Source organism: Petromyzon marinus, chromosome 35 (genome assembly GCF_048934315.1).
Source record: "Petromyzon marinus isolate PM22_M1 ecotype Great Lakes invasive population chromosome 35, UKy_Petmar_22M1.pri1.0, whole genome shotgun sequence".
In the NCBI taxonomy this organism is placed as follows: domain Eukaryota; kingdom Metazoa; phylum Chordata; class Hyperoartia; order Petromyzontiformes; family Petromyzontidae; genus Petromyzon; species Petromyzon marinus.
The window spans coordinates 9,179,639-9,194,508 of record NC_133701.1 but is presented as its reverse complement, the minus strand read 5'-3'; the positions used below and the strand labels follow the sequence as shown (position 1 = coordinate 9,194,508).

The window sequence follows — 14,870 nt, the reverse complement described above, 5'->3', positions numbered from 1 at the left end:
TGATCTAGAGCTGCAATTTTATACTTTCAAGATAACCCGTTAATCTGGAAGGGGGGGGAGCGGTAGGGGAGTGGGGCGGCGGGGGGGGGGGCGGGGGGCAGTGAAACTCTTTTTGAACATGGGGCTCAAATTTGGAATTTTCCGATCTCCATGCAGATTGCTGGAGAACGTTTTGCCACGTTAGCGAGAGAGCGATGCCTCTCGTACACGACATTGGTGACACGTTCGCTTACGACAGCGGGCTTGGTACCATGATCGCGCGACATGCTGATGCTGTTCAAACCACCCTGCGGGCCTGCAATTTTCTGTCGATTACAGCTTAAATTACCGTAATGAAAAAGCACAGAATTCAGTTCGCGTGGAATTTACGTTAATATATTTCCTAGGATTTGACTACCGATCAATTGATTGCGAAACATAAGCGGTTCTTAATTTTAATAATCGGATCAATAGTTTCCAGCATTACTGAAAGAAACACATTGTGTGTTTTAAATTGCCACTGACACCCCCCCCCACTTCCTTCGGCCCTTGGTCTTTCCCCCTTCTCCCTCCCCATATAAATCCTCACGTCCCTACGCATGGTCCGCCACGCTGAATTCGAGTCGCCGCTCGCGTAGTTTGAGTTCCCCTACAACGGCGATCGGCGTATTGTACTGGGCTCGCGTTGTGTCGCAATAGACCACAGGAAAAAAAAATGCAAACTGACGTAGTTGCTGCAAAATAAAAAAAAAATTGGTTTAACACATGGGCTTTTTCTCGACCAGTATTAACCTTAATAGAGTTTTTTTTTATGTTGGGTTCGTTTGCATCAATGTTAATGTGTCGTCAAACTCGCCACACACCCGACACAGCCAATTAGTAAATTTGTCACGTAAACAAAACATGCCGATTCGTCACTAGTTCAGCACACCGGTGTGTTGGAGAGTAAACCCACAGCATTTACAATTCGAGTACGAATTTTCGCCGGTAATTACAACCAGCCTCATCAGGCGACAGCCAGAATTTGCTTCTTGTAGGCTGAGCCACCACACACACACACACATACAATTATGTAGAGCATCCCGATCACTGGACATGCATTGTAAATGCCCTGCAGCACGCACGTGCACATGTACGGCCCTTCGCCACCTCCTCCACTGGATGAAGCTCTCTCCGCCACACCACATGGGTCGTGGGTGTTATTTGACCATACTTCACCATGATGGTTAATAAGGGTTGGCGAAAATGGGGAGCGCGTATCTGACGAGATCGGGCGCATTCCGGGTGATTTGGTCATAAGCTTGCGTAATTAACTTCTGCACTTTTGGGAGTTCACACAATGTAATTATAAGAGTAGCAGCCTGTATTTATAACTGCACAACATTCGAGAATGGATGACGTATCCGAGTGCAATTTAATTTGGGGGAATGCCAGTCTAAAATTAAGAAACTTAAATATATATTTATATTTAATTTACCAGGTAAGGCCCACTGAGCTATGTAGCTGTTTTTCAGAACCGACCTGACCACAAATGATAGCTCAACGAAGTGGCTTATCATGTAGAAATGTATAACAGCCAAATACTCTAAACGCCTGTTTTTATGTGGATGAAAAAACTGGAGGACTCTGAGAAAAGTCCACACGACCACGGGGAGAGAGACATGCAAACTCCAAATATACAGCAGCCGTCAAGGTTGGGACCGAACCCACGACCTCCTGTATACCAGGCGAGGTAGTTAACATCTCGCCACTGTGACGTCCAAATTACATGGTACATTTACATTTTAAAACTGTCAATACCACCCATCTTCAACCACACTCGTCTGTTGACCTTTCTGCCAGCCATTGTGGCTATTCAAAGCGTGTGCGTGCGTGTGTGCCTTGTCTCTATTGTGGGACCGTTTCTTGAAAAAGTCACGTTTCTGCCGGACACTGCTTTTGCTTGTAAGCAAGCAGCGTGTACGTGTCCTCATTTGCAAACGTGACCCAGGTCACTCGTGCAAATGAGACTCGCCCTGGATCTCCTTCAGAACTCACAGAGTCAAACAAAATAGTTTGAAACGGTTTTGTCGACACTTTGGCCGAGAATGGATGTAAGACAATTGGCAACTAGATCAGGTCTGGTTGAGTTAATTTTTTTAATGAATGCTAAAGGGAAGCCTGTGACCAAACCACCCGTGGAACACGTCCCGGTCTCATCAGATCTCGAAAGCTAAGCAGCGTTGAGCCTGAATAAGTGTTTGCATGGCTGACTGCCATGCATGACAGATGTTATAGGCTGCTGCAGTGCTACATGATGGGCAACAGAGGGCAGTGTGGAAAAAAAACCTTGGTTACCATATCATTAAATGAATTTGATGAAAAAATGACATGCAATTTGCATATGCTTTGAATCAATACATTTCATTCCACACAGAAGGCTAAATAAAAATTTCAACCTTGGCTCCTTATTAATTTATTACAAAGCAGAATTAGTTATTAAGGGTAATAATTAATTGATTATAAATAAATAAACTATTCATAATTGCTTAATCATCTCGGAATTACTGCAAACACTTTTCCACGTGCGTCTATGCTCTCCGCCTTTTAACAACCGGGCTGGCCACCGTGGTGAAGTATAGTCCAAAAACCGCCACAGCCCGACACGGCATGCCGGGGGGGAGGGAATTCCTGCATCGACAAACTGGGGGCTCTTAAGTAATTTACGTGCGAGATTGGCTGCCGTGCTCTTCGCACACGTGCACTTCAATTCAGTCGTCACTTGGAGGGAATATAACGTTGAGCACTCTCCCACGTGGCGTTCCCCCATGAGCGCAGCGTGTGAATGCCCGTGTAAATTGCCTGGACCGCCGCGTGTATACGGTAAAAACGCCATTGTGGATTTAAATGGGTTCCCAGAGCTGGCTGGGAGAGAGAGGGGGGGGGGGCATTTCGTTTGGGAATGAGGCCAAGAGAAGGCCGTGCATGCCACTTTCCCAGAGCAGATACGGGGTGGGCGGGCGGGGGGGGGCAGAGGCTGGGTAGTGTGGGGAGTGGCGCTCGCTATCTGCGTTTTTTAACCCAGAAGTTCAAACTCATTTTCTCCATTTAAAAAACACTTAAGCAACAGGGTTCCGCGTGACATGCCGGACATCCCCTAAGGCCCCCCCCCCCACCCAGCAGTTGCCCCGGGAACGGCTGGAAGGGGGCGTCGATTTAGGAGCCCCGTGGGGGCAAGCCTGCTTGCCTTTGTGCGCGATAACGACCGCGGGTGGCCGGTGGGAAGGTGCGCAATAGATCGGTCTCATCGCCAAAAACCCGGCCCGTGAGAAAATCCCAGCGTGCGTTTATTGGTACAGTATCATTGACGTGTGTGTGTGTGGAGAGCGATGGGGTCGTGATTTGTGCACTGCCCATCCGATACCAGTGTGTATAATTATAGAGGGTGAAGTGGAGGTGCAGCGGTTCCTGCATTGCACGAGCAACCCATTTGGCCGGCAACCTCTAAACCCCTCCTGTGCCTCACCCCGGTCGAATTGACCTGAAAACGAGCATCTGGTGAAGTGCGTGAAATATCAGCAGCGCAGAGACAAAGACGTCCTTGGCATGGCGTTGGCCACATCACCTGTCGTGCGCAATGCTGACCTTAATAGGTACTTGCGAACAGAACCTGCCTCCAGCAGCCTGTCATGCTAAGTTGAGACATTTGTCATTGTGGACACTCGCACAAAGACAAAGGTCCCCCGTATAGCCTTAACAGACTGTTGGGGCAAGTGCTGTTAGCGAGCACCTATGAAGGCCAGGACAGCACATGGAAGGATGGGTGGCCAGCACCACGTCCGCCCGCATTTGTTTCCCCATTGGAAACATTTACACACCGCACCAGGTACTCATTTGAGGCTGATTCGACCGAGGGGAGGCCCAGGACCGTTACAGATAATCGTCACTGGTGTTGGCCGTGAGCGGGAATTGAATCCGGGTCCCTGAATTCGTAGCGCAGCGCGATAACCGCTACACTACGCACACACGTGCGCATGGGTCTTCCTTTCTTTTGCTCATTACCAGATCAGCGCATGGTGCGATACAAAAGTTTATCCGACCGATTGCCCGATTGACGTTTATCACCCTTCCTTGATCTTGGTGCCATCTCATCATCAATGCCTTTCACCACCCGCCCTCCCCCACTACGCCCTTCCCTCTTGGGTACACTCAGAACACCACTTTTTAAATTTAGCCGAAAGATTGTGTCAGGACTTTGAATGCGCAAAAAATAGCGGCGCGGGAGCGCGGGGGACAGCTTTGCCGCGCAGTGTCGTGTGTCCGAGGAATCCAAGAGCTCATCGCGGCCTGCGCCGTAGAGGGATTGGTGCCGTCGACGGCATGCGCAGCCCTCCCCCGCTCGCCCGACTCTGTGCTCGGTTAATTTTAAGCAGGCGCCGAAAATGTATTACGTAACACGGTCATTGTTGAACGCGCGTGCGCGCGGTGGTTACGCAAACCACCGTACATTTTCTTTTCTTACACTGGGGTTAAATGCAAAGTTTGTGGCGTTACTAAATGCTTTAAAATACATCATCTCTGCCCCATCCATTTCGTCTGTCCATCCATCCTTAACAGGGGTTGGGAGGGGGGGGGATGCACTATAACTTTCGTAAATATAATCCAATATTAACCAACCCGCAGAATAAAGGACTTGAAACTTGGCTAAATTGATCAAAGGGTTATTGCCGGACTCGCGTATTTCCAAATATGCAAACACAGTTTCTCTGATGACCTCCCGTCGGCTTATCCTCTTCTATTCCCTCATCTGATTTTAGCGGTGAGTGCGTGGTTGTGTCCTTCGCACTTGTCCGTCACTGTGCTGCGTCTTTTAACCGAGACGGTTGCCATCCTGTCCAGTGTTTGAAGCTTGACGTCCACTCCCATCGTGGTCTTCCTCCTGCCGTGGAACCTTCCAGTGTTCCCTTTCGTCACCACCCTTTGCAGCCTGTCGCCATTCATCCTGTAGCCTTGTCTGAAATATTGCAGTTTCATGTACCTGCCATGACTTCGGGGGTTTCCTTCTGCACCACTCGTGAAATACCTCGCCAGACAAACACGTTTTGAAAAGCATTCTGTAACCCGTGCACGATTTACACAGCTAGTTTGTTTTATCTTAAGGAACTCCGTTGATGTGTCTGGCATGTGTTCATCGCCACATAGCTGAAATATGTTTACCACTGGATGGAATCTTCCATACTCCCATTGACGTGAGCCAAGATTCAGTTTGCAAACTTGAACTTCTAGTTAGACTGGATTTCATAAATTAATATTTTTTTCTTCACTTAATTGGGGCGAGCCTAGCTCCAAGGACTTAAATATATATACCACATGACTGCAGGGCTACTTTGTGAGCAGCAGAGGGACAGTGGCGCAACATCCATTATTGTGCAGAACTATGCTCCAGTGTCTATACACCCCCGCGTTCACTTGCCGGACGCGGAGTGAAACAGTTCCTGAAAAGCTCCAAATGCAACGAAAAGTGAAACGTCAGGCAATGTTCCGAACAGCCGGATCACATATGCTATACAGCGCAACCGCAAACACCTATTCAGCGATGTATGTATGTTGAACTTCTTTCGCATCGTACGTAGCCACCCATGCTAATCGGAAGGTGCGGGGGAAGGACAACAATGTAGAGAAATACGTTTTCAATCTCGATGTTACACACGTACTCACTCTCCGCCCGGTCCTGGTGCAGGTACATGGTCTTCTACTTCCCCAAGGACCTCTACTACCGCCTGTGCTCGCTGCTGCCCGTTAAGCTGTTTGTGGTGGCCAGCAAGGAGGTGACGCGCGTGCGCAAGATTGCCGCCGGCGTGGCGCACGCCCACCACGTCTACAAGCGCGGCTACGTCGTCATGGTCGCCGTCGGCATCGCCAAGGGTGGGTGGCGGTGCCCGCGCGTCTCTATTTGCGATCGTTTCCGTCCGAGCCGGTTGCCACAGAGGCCCCCGCGTTACTTGTGGCCGGTCGTCGGTGCTCGCGTAAATGTACCACGGGGGGGAGGTGAGAGGGATGATGGGCCTGTGACTGCGATTTGAACGGCCAAACCTTGTGATTTATGAGTTTGAGTTTTCTCAATACTTTGCCACCTGCCTGGATATTTTCATTATCAGCAGCGAGTGGCAAGGCGGGATTGGCTTGGCAAAGAATTAAATGGGGCCCCATATCCACCTTTCCTCCCCCTGACCCCCCCCCGAGGCTCTCGGTTCCATGAGCTCTCACGCAGTTGCACCGTCTGCACACCCCATAGCGACACCACTGATGATAGTGATAGTTATTTTATCCCGATTGTGCTATCAGTGTCGTGTCATGCGATGAATCCCATTTGGATCTCTCGCACAACCCTTCGTGTTAGAGAATGGCCCACGGAAGCAGATGTCAGAGGGCTACCTTCAGAACTACCTCTCATGATCTGCACAGTAGAGGGCAGCACTTTTCCACCTGCCCTTCTGCATAGTGTCATGTTTGTCGCACGACAGCAAGAACGATATTTTACATTCTCGGCGCATGATAGTCTGTGCGGTCAAGGATGGCCGGGATGAGACCAACAACTTGCTTCACTTGAGAATCGTGTTTAATCACAGGTGGTCATCTTGATTTGAAACTCAGGGTCTCAGTGGTGCCCTGACCTCTGGGCCGCCGGGCTTCCGCCAGAGGGTTAACTTTTCATCCTATGACCTCGCGGTGGTGAGATGTTAATCTCCCTCGCCTGGTTTGCTGGAGGTTTTGGGTTCTATCGAGACTGACGCCTGTATATTTGGAGTTTGCATGTTCTCCCCGTGGTCACGTGGATTTGTCTCCGGGTCCTCCGTTTTTTCTCTCCACGTTTAGGAACATGCGTCTAGGGCATTTGTGGCCAGATCACTTCTGAAAAAAAGAGCGATAGAGCTCAGTGGGCCTTCCCTGGTGAATTTAAGATAGTTTTGTTAAGATTACGATAGCACAATCAGGTTAACTTAGGGGTAAAGAATAACAAAAACAACTAAAAATGGTGAAGAATCTTCCTGTTCCAATGAGCATGCGGCGTTCGCCACCACGAATCTGCGCAAGAGTGAACAGAGACCAGTGATGTTGCACATTGTGCACATTCACAGTGCGTGTAAGGCGACTTGATTTAGCGATGGGTCCAAACTTTCACCTGACAGCACCGCCCCCCACACTCCATCGCTTTTTCTCTGGCCGCTCGCTACCACTCCCTGCCTCCCGGGCCGCTCGGTGGTGCGCGTTGATGCTTGTTTGCAGGTGCCGGGAGCGGACTTTTAGCGAACCTGGAACAGCTGCTGCGCGGAGTCTGGAAACCCAACACCAATGAGCTGCTCAACATGTCCTTGTGAGCGCCGTGTTCATGCGCACACTCGCGCGCACACACACGCTGCACGCACACACTCAAACGGACGCGCACGTACTCTGGGCACACACACACACACGTGCATGCATGTACGTACACTAGCGAATGCACATGCGTGTGCGCAAAAATCGCACACAAGCATGACCACATACACCCGTACACGCGCGCGCACACACATACGCTTGGACATGCGCACACATACCATGGCTAACCAAACAAAGACAAATATCTACCTGTAGGCTTAACAAAACTATTGGGACAAGTTATGTTAGCGAGCACCTATGAAGGCCAACACACGCACTCATGCACTCGCACGTATGCATGCCCAGCACTTACTAAAATAGACCAAATATTCCAATGCATGATCGTACTAAAAAGTGTATTGAGACAGTGAGTATATGAAGAGATTACTTTATATTTTATTATATAGACCAGAAAACTTGAGCTCTAGCGATAGACAGCGAGCGTCTTACCGTGCGAACGCCAAACAGAGGTCAGAGCTGACACCGCTGAGATCCCGGGTTCACATGCAGGCAACCGACTGTGATAAACCAGGCAATCGAGTGTAATGACTCACCACAATGACTGCACAACAAAAAAAAAGCTATTGCCCTTAAATTTGGTTCGGAACTTTTGTGGTTAAATTCCAGCTCTGAGAATTAAAAATATTGGTTGTGACTGTCGTGCAATGAACGTTGACTCTCATATGGCAGGACGGGCGGGAGAGTGCTGTCCCCTACTGTGTGGACCAGAGGGCACTTGTGGGGATCTCAGAGGTGGTGGCTCTGTGGTGGCATTCTCCAAGACAAACGGGGGTGGACTGCCCTGCGAGAGATCTGAATGGACATTTCGTCTCATGCCATGATAATTACTGCACATTTGGGATAAAATGGGGGGAATTATATACGTCAAAAAAAGTATGCGACTGAGATTTCTGGCGATTTGAGTGGCAGGGGGCTGCATGGATCGTCTGTGTTGTGTAAATAACGACTGTGGCTGCCCCCCCCCCCCCCTCCCGACCTCGTAGTCCCACTAAGGCGACGCTGCTGGGAGCCGTTCTCTTCACAGTAGAGGCCGCCGGATGGCTGCCACTCTCTGAAGAGTTCCTCATCCTGATCGTCACCATCTTCCTCGTCACCACAAAGGTCAGGGGGGCCGCCGGTGACGTTTTATGTTCAGGGTCGGTTGTGTACGACTGAGTTCCGAGGTCATTAAAGGCCAAATGTGGCCCCATACTTAATGGTGTTTAACCCGGGCGATTGGCCATGAGTTATTGAGAAAGTCTTATGAATCGCTGTGAGGTCTGCTGCTGCTGCTATAGCGCTTTAATGAAACCACTCCGTCGATGTTGTGTTGAAATTTACATGAATGACATCACTTGGGTCCAGAAATGGGGCGCCTGAATGTGAGTGTAAATCTCTTTGCCGTTGTAATGGCGATGGTTATTGTACATATCCAAGTGGGATGTGGGGGCGCGTCTTGGTTTTCGTGCATTGCGCCACCTTACCATATATGACGGAGGTAAAATTCCTGGTCATTACAATAATTGGAAAATTGTACGTGAATCCCTCCTGGTCCTCCCCTCCGCGTAAAATAAATGCCTGGCCCTGTGCGTGTGAAGGGGCGTGATGTTGGCCATGCCGCCGTTTGCAAGCGTAGGCTTGCGGGGTTAGGCCGCGACCATTTTCTATCTCACAACTGACTGCAGGCTGGTCTACTTCATTGTTAGACAGGCAGCTGTCTTCAAGTCCTCGTCAGGGATGAAGAGTTGAAGGTGCCCACAAATAGTACGTGATGAAAGCTCGAGAGAAGAAATGCTCAAAACGTTGCCCAACCCCGAAAAGGGCACTTGGATTACGAACAGCTGCGAAAAGCTACGCGTTAAACACACCGCTTACCCATCGTTGCTCGTGGCCTGCTCCATAGAACAGCTGATTCGTACAAGAGCGCTCGCTGTGACAGACCAGTAGACTAATAAGACAAAGCCCCTCTTTGTTTCCTCTCGTCTTGCCCGTGCGTGCGCTTGTGGCATGCGACAGGTGACGCTCACGGCCATGCACTCGCACGCCTCGCCCTTCGACCCCATCGAGACGCCGCTGTGCGGCTTCCTCTTCGGCGCGGCGCCACCCGACTCGGATGGCCACGGCCACGGGCAGTCGTCGTCGGGCCCAGCCGCGCCGGCCCAGCAGGGCAAGGCAGAGCCGACGGAGCCCGCGCTGCGCAAGCGCAAGAGCAAGAAGGCGGAGTGAGGTGGTGCCGTGCGCCAGCTCGCGGAGAAACGTTGCCGCCGCCGCCGCCGTCGTCGTTTTTTGTTGTTGAGCGACGAGGTCGGTCGTTCAGGTAGCGCGGTTCAAACCCCATCCCCCCCCCCGTCCCTCCTGCGTAAACAACTCCAGCGTCAGTGATAAGTAGGGTTGCCGCGATGTTGCGATGCTACGGTACGTTGCACGATATAGAATCCACGATAGTCGTACCGTCAATTGGGAAAAATGTTGCCCAATCGTGATGATCGTGGCTCACTTAATTTTTTTCTGAAAGTTTACATTTTCTGACAATATATGTGAAATAACGATGATCAAAAGTTCACGGTCATAATAACAGTTCGAAAAGCACTAATTGCCTGCTAAGTTAGCGCTTTGTGAAATGCTTCCCACAGTAATTGACGGCATGGCAGTTATGAGCGTTGCGCAGTAGATTGTAGAGTTCCAACGATTAGAGGAGATGTATGGCAGTAATATGTTGAGTGAACTACTGTTTAGTAATTATTAATGGGCATTTATTCGTATTTGAATGCATTCGCCCAATTAATGGAAATTGATACACAGAAATAATTGTGAAGTTGAATATCGTATCAAATCGTGCAGAATTATATCGCGGCAACCCTATGAAAAGAAACCTTGTCTGTTTGCGTGAATGATTAATGTTCCTTTGTTTTTCTTAAGATCACCACTGCAGCACAGGCAGCAAAGGAGTTATGTGCAGCGTTTGTTTTTCATTCACCTGTTGTGCCATGTGAACAGGGCTACGTTTGCAAGTAACGATCCGTCGATTAAAATATTCTCTTGCACTCAACGGCACGCGGTCGGGCACACACACGGAACCATGCGTGTTAAAATTGGTAATTCATGGGGCCGATGAAATTATAGTCAAGTGATGCCAACAAGACAAAACAAATGCGACACATTGTCCAACAAAAATTGCCGACAAAAAGGATCGACTGCTATGTTGAATCGCGACATGGAATCGCGACAATTAATTATTCAGAGGCCACGGAGTATTATGAGTTGTTACCTGCCTATTCGTTATGTTGTCTCCCAGCACCACTGCAGGTGCATGCGGCAGCAGTAAGGCAGCACCGTCTGCCTCTGTGGCTCCATGCTTATTCTTATAGTTTGCAGAATTATTGTTCTTGTTGTCGTGCAGCTACCTCTGCAGGCGGTGTGCTCTTAGGGTCACCTCTGGGACTTCCTCGTTTCCCTTGGGGGGGTGGGGGGGGTATGGATTATATGTCCACAATTTGGGGGGAGGGGAGGGTGAGGGGGCATCACTTGAATCGTCATATTGAGTGGGGGCAGTTCAATGAATTGTCGGCTGGAGTGTGATTCTAAACATGTCGAGAGCTGAGGTTTAACACACAGGAGTGCAAAGAAATATTTGCCAATTCCATGGCATCGGTGAAGTTAACGTGCTAAGTTTAAATGTTTAAGCACAATGGTTTATGTGCCCTCGCTGTCTTGCATAGTTAACAAAGCGTAAGACTCATAAAATCACTGAGTTGAGTTTTTTTGTTGAAAGGCATTCAGCTGGCAAAGGGGAATTGAGTTTTGAGTGGTGAAGTGTCGCCGCCACGTGTGTGAATGGCATGTCGTGGAGATTAACCCAGTAGTTCAGAGGTCAGGGATACGAGAGACAACGAGTTCCAGTCCGTGTTTAAGTCAACCGTGATTTAAACTGGTTTCTCAAGCGTAGAGAGTCGATAGTCTCCAGAGCAATATATATTTTTCTCCTGGTATGGCACATTCGAGCTGTTAAAAATTCAACATTTTGGTTGAAATGCCATTGTGACTTAACGCTCTTTTGGAGGGCATATAAGGGTTTGTTTTAGATAAGACGCCTACGCAAGTGACTGAAGTGACTTTAAAAGTAGTTGTGATGTACTCCAGGGGCTGTTCTGCGATGACACAATGTGATTTCACTCGTCTCTCTTGTGAGCGTTCCTGATGGAGATCTCTGCTTTCTCATGGTATGAATAGCTCAATTGTAAAATAATAATAATAATTTACAGTATATTGTCAATCCACTGCTGTATGAAGGCCTTCTCCATGCTGCACCCTGTCAGTTATGGAGGTTGTTTGATCATACTTCACCATGCTGGTCAGTGCAGGCTGGTGAAGGTGTGTGGGGAGGGGCAGGAATGGTTCGGATATCTCTGGCCACTGATAACGCTGTCTGTGGCCGGGAAATTACCTCAATTTCGACTGTGTTCATAGCGTGTCGCTCCAACCAGGACGCCGCCGACGCAGTACCCAATTTAAATGTAATTTGGATTCAGAATATTAATTGAATGAAATGTTGAAGCCCGTTTATTGTAGGTCTTGTGGGGGTGAACACATTTTCATCTTGAATTATTCTGGGAAATTTCCTTTACGGGGGTTCCTCTGTGCCTTTTAAGCTTCATCGCTTTCAACTTGGAACGACACTTACAGGACATAACGTAGAAACATAATTGCCGTTTTTTTCTACCGTGAGGCAGACTCACGAATTAAGTATTTGTAAAGGTTTGCAGAGGGAACTTATAATGTTTTCGAAAGGCAAAATTAATGACATAATTCAGGGGGAAAAAAAGTATTGAAGCTGTTTTTAAACATTGTCATCTTTTCATGGATAAGATATATTTTTTGCACTGATAAAATATTTTGTAGGAACAGTACTTAAGCAATCTATGCACATTTTTAAATTCACTAACGTCACGGCCAGAGAAATTGAAATGTTTAATCAGGATTTCGTTTTGTTTAATGTAGACGTTTATAAGCCATTGTTTGTAATTAGATATTTTTACTAAACGTTTCAATCTTGGCACGCTGACGATTCTAAGGGACATAACGTTGAATGTGTCTCCTTGTGCAATCCTGTCATTTTTAACAACAAAATATCTGCGAAACGTAAGCAAGGAGCCCTCTATACCTTTACAGTGGCTTTAACTGAGATTAGCAAATGCAGGTAATCAAAATTCAGAACTATTATTTTTTGACAGATCAATATGTATATGAAACTGCACAAGTAGCTGGCGATTATTAAAACACCCGGGCGATCAACGGGCATTGTGGTATTTATTGCCTGGTGTTTGGCTTTGCAAAACTATAGTTATTTTTTGTGATTTGTTTATCAAAAAGGGGGAGTGAGGTGGTGGGGGGGGTGACCCTCTGTTGAGCTCCCCCCCTTCCTCTGGAGTACGGCAGAGGCAGCCAGCTTGTGAACCTGGCGCAGGCCTGCGGCTTACGACGACGCCGTGGATCACGCTCCGTGCTCATGTTTTTTGCGTGTTTGGAAAACATTTTGTGCAGCTTTATTCGGGTTGGGGGTTGCGGGGCTTGCAGGGCTTGTGGTATGCGGCACTCGCGCGTGCGTTGACGTGGCAAGTGTGAAAGTGCAACCGAGGCCCCCCTCCAACTGGTGTCGACTACGGTTGTTCAAGAGCGCGTGGGCTTTGTAGCGTGTCCGGTCGCCAAGTCAAGTCGGTTTGTCCCCCCCCCCCCCACAACCTCCCCATGCTGAAAACGAACGTCGTTGGGTGGTACTATTAATGTCTGCTGGCGGTCCCGAAGCAGTGATGGAGAATAACATTCCTATCTTCAGGGCCCACCCAGATTCTCCATGCAGAGAGACGGACACCGTGTTGGAATGTCGAAATTCCATGGGTGGTGGGGGGGGGAACCGTAGAAAATCTTGACTGAAATGAGACACGTTAGATTTTGAAGCAAATTTTTATTGGTAGTCTGTAAAAATGGGCTTGGTATCCTGCTTATTGGCAAGCCCGAGTTTCTATGCCACTGATATGCCCAATCCCATGCGAATCGTAGTGTCTGATTTGGAGAGCGAGTGTCCTCTTTGTTAACACCCAATGTCTAGATTCGCTTAGCCTCACCCGCTCTCACGAACAGGGTGATCCACGTGTAGACAACACCACCAATGTCCAATGCACCTTTTAGTTCAAATTGCCATTGAAGCTGTAAGCAAATCGCACCGGCTACGTTATACAAGGCGTATCTAGAAAGAGAGGTTAACAAATGTGTAATAAGTCTCCATACTGAGATTGGTGGGAAACATGCAGAGGCTTTGAGAATAAAATGCTGCCGTCTTACATTTTGTTTTCATTATAGCGGGGTGTCTCAAAATGGATCGCCCTCTGTAAGTATCTGAACTCTTTAATTGCCACGCTCATGGCCACGTGTAGTGACTGTACTCGATCTTGTCTCACCCTTGGAGCGCATTGCATTCGACACGACCGACGCGCACCCCTGTATCCTGTGCCGTCTGCCACTTAAGCCTTAATGGATTTAATTATTATGCGCGGTGATGTCGTTGATTATTTGTATTGCTGGCACGCGAAATGCATGTGCACAGGTTTTTTGGCTTTGGTGTGAATTTGTATTTTTGCCTGTTCGGGTTAATTGCTGAATGTGAATGTTTAATGTAGATTGTAGTAAGTTAACTCGCAGAGTTGACATTTTATTTATTGAAATTTAAATAAAAAAGGTGCATTTTTGAAACTGTCAAGTCAGAAAATAAAAAAGGATTGTCTTGGTGTCTTTGAATGGACTGGATTCTGAGAAGGTACGGCAGAACAGCCCATGAGGTTATTATTTTCTTGAACTCGTGCTGTAATTGTTATCGTCTCCAGATCATAAAAACATTTTCCACCCTTGCATAATGAAGCAAGGGTTGGGGTGTGTTTGTGTGTCTTAATCTGCTAGGTGTGTGTGACCAGATTGTGGAGTTTGGTGCCGGACACAACTTTGGGCGTGTCCGAATTACTATAGGGTCTTATAATCTGGAGAATGCAGTGCAGACTCCAGTCACACGAGTATTTTATACTACAGCGTAGACAAAACTACCTATACAACGTAACCATTGCATTTTCAATGTACCGAGTTGCTTGTCAGTAAGAAAGGTGTTTGGAAAATCAATATAGTAGGACAGAAAAAACCCAATACTTGATATTTAACTCAATTCGATATATAACTATATCCTGCCGGGTGGTGGCTATGCGTGTCTGTAATCCAGCACCTCAGCCCACTGCTGCACATTCACTGCAGCAGCACCATCGTTCCATCGAAGCGGACTTTTAATAGACACTTTAATCGACACCTCTTTCTCCAAGGCCACGAGTTTATTAAAGGCTCGCCTCTTTCGCCTGCCTTTCGAGCACCACAGCCTTGCGCAATTGCGTCTTTTAGATTTTGCGCGTGCTGTATATTTCAGATGCAGCGTGTGACTGTTTACATACAAGTTATCACGA

General features: G+C 48.1%; 1 protein-coding gene across 1 annotated transcript in view; it reads left to right on the top strand.

Moving 5' to 3' along the window:
- The window catches only part of TMEM38A (transmembrane protein 38A), a 28,505-nt gene extending 14,349 nt beyond the window's left edge, over window positions 1–14,156 (top strand). The window contains exons 3-6 of the mRNA XM_032966237.2: window positions 5,699–5,883; window positions 7,246–7,333; window positions 8,379–8,496; window positions 9,391–14,156. Of these exons, the coding sequence (XP_032822128.1) occupies window positions 5,699–5,883; window positions 7,246–7,333; window positions 8,379–8,496; window positions 9,391–9,600 (601 nt within the window). The 3' untranslated portion in view covers window positions 9,601–14,156. The remainder of the gene's footprint in view (window positions 1–5,698; window positions 5,884–7,245; window positions 7,334–8,378; window positions 8,497–9,390) is intronic.
- Window positions 14,157–14,870: the final 714 nt, after the last annotated feature.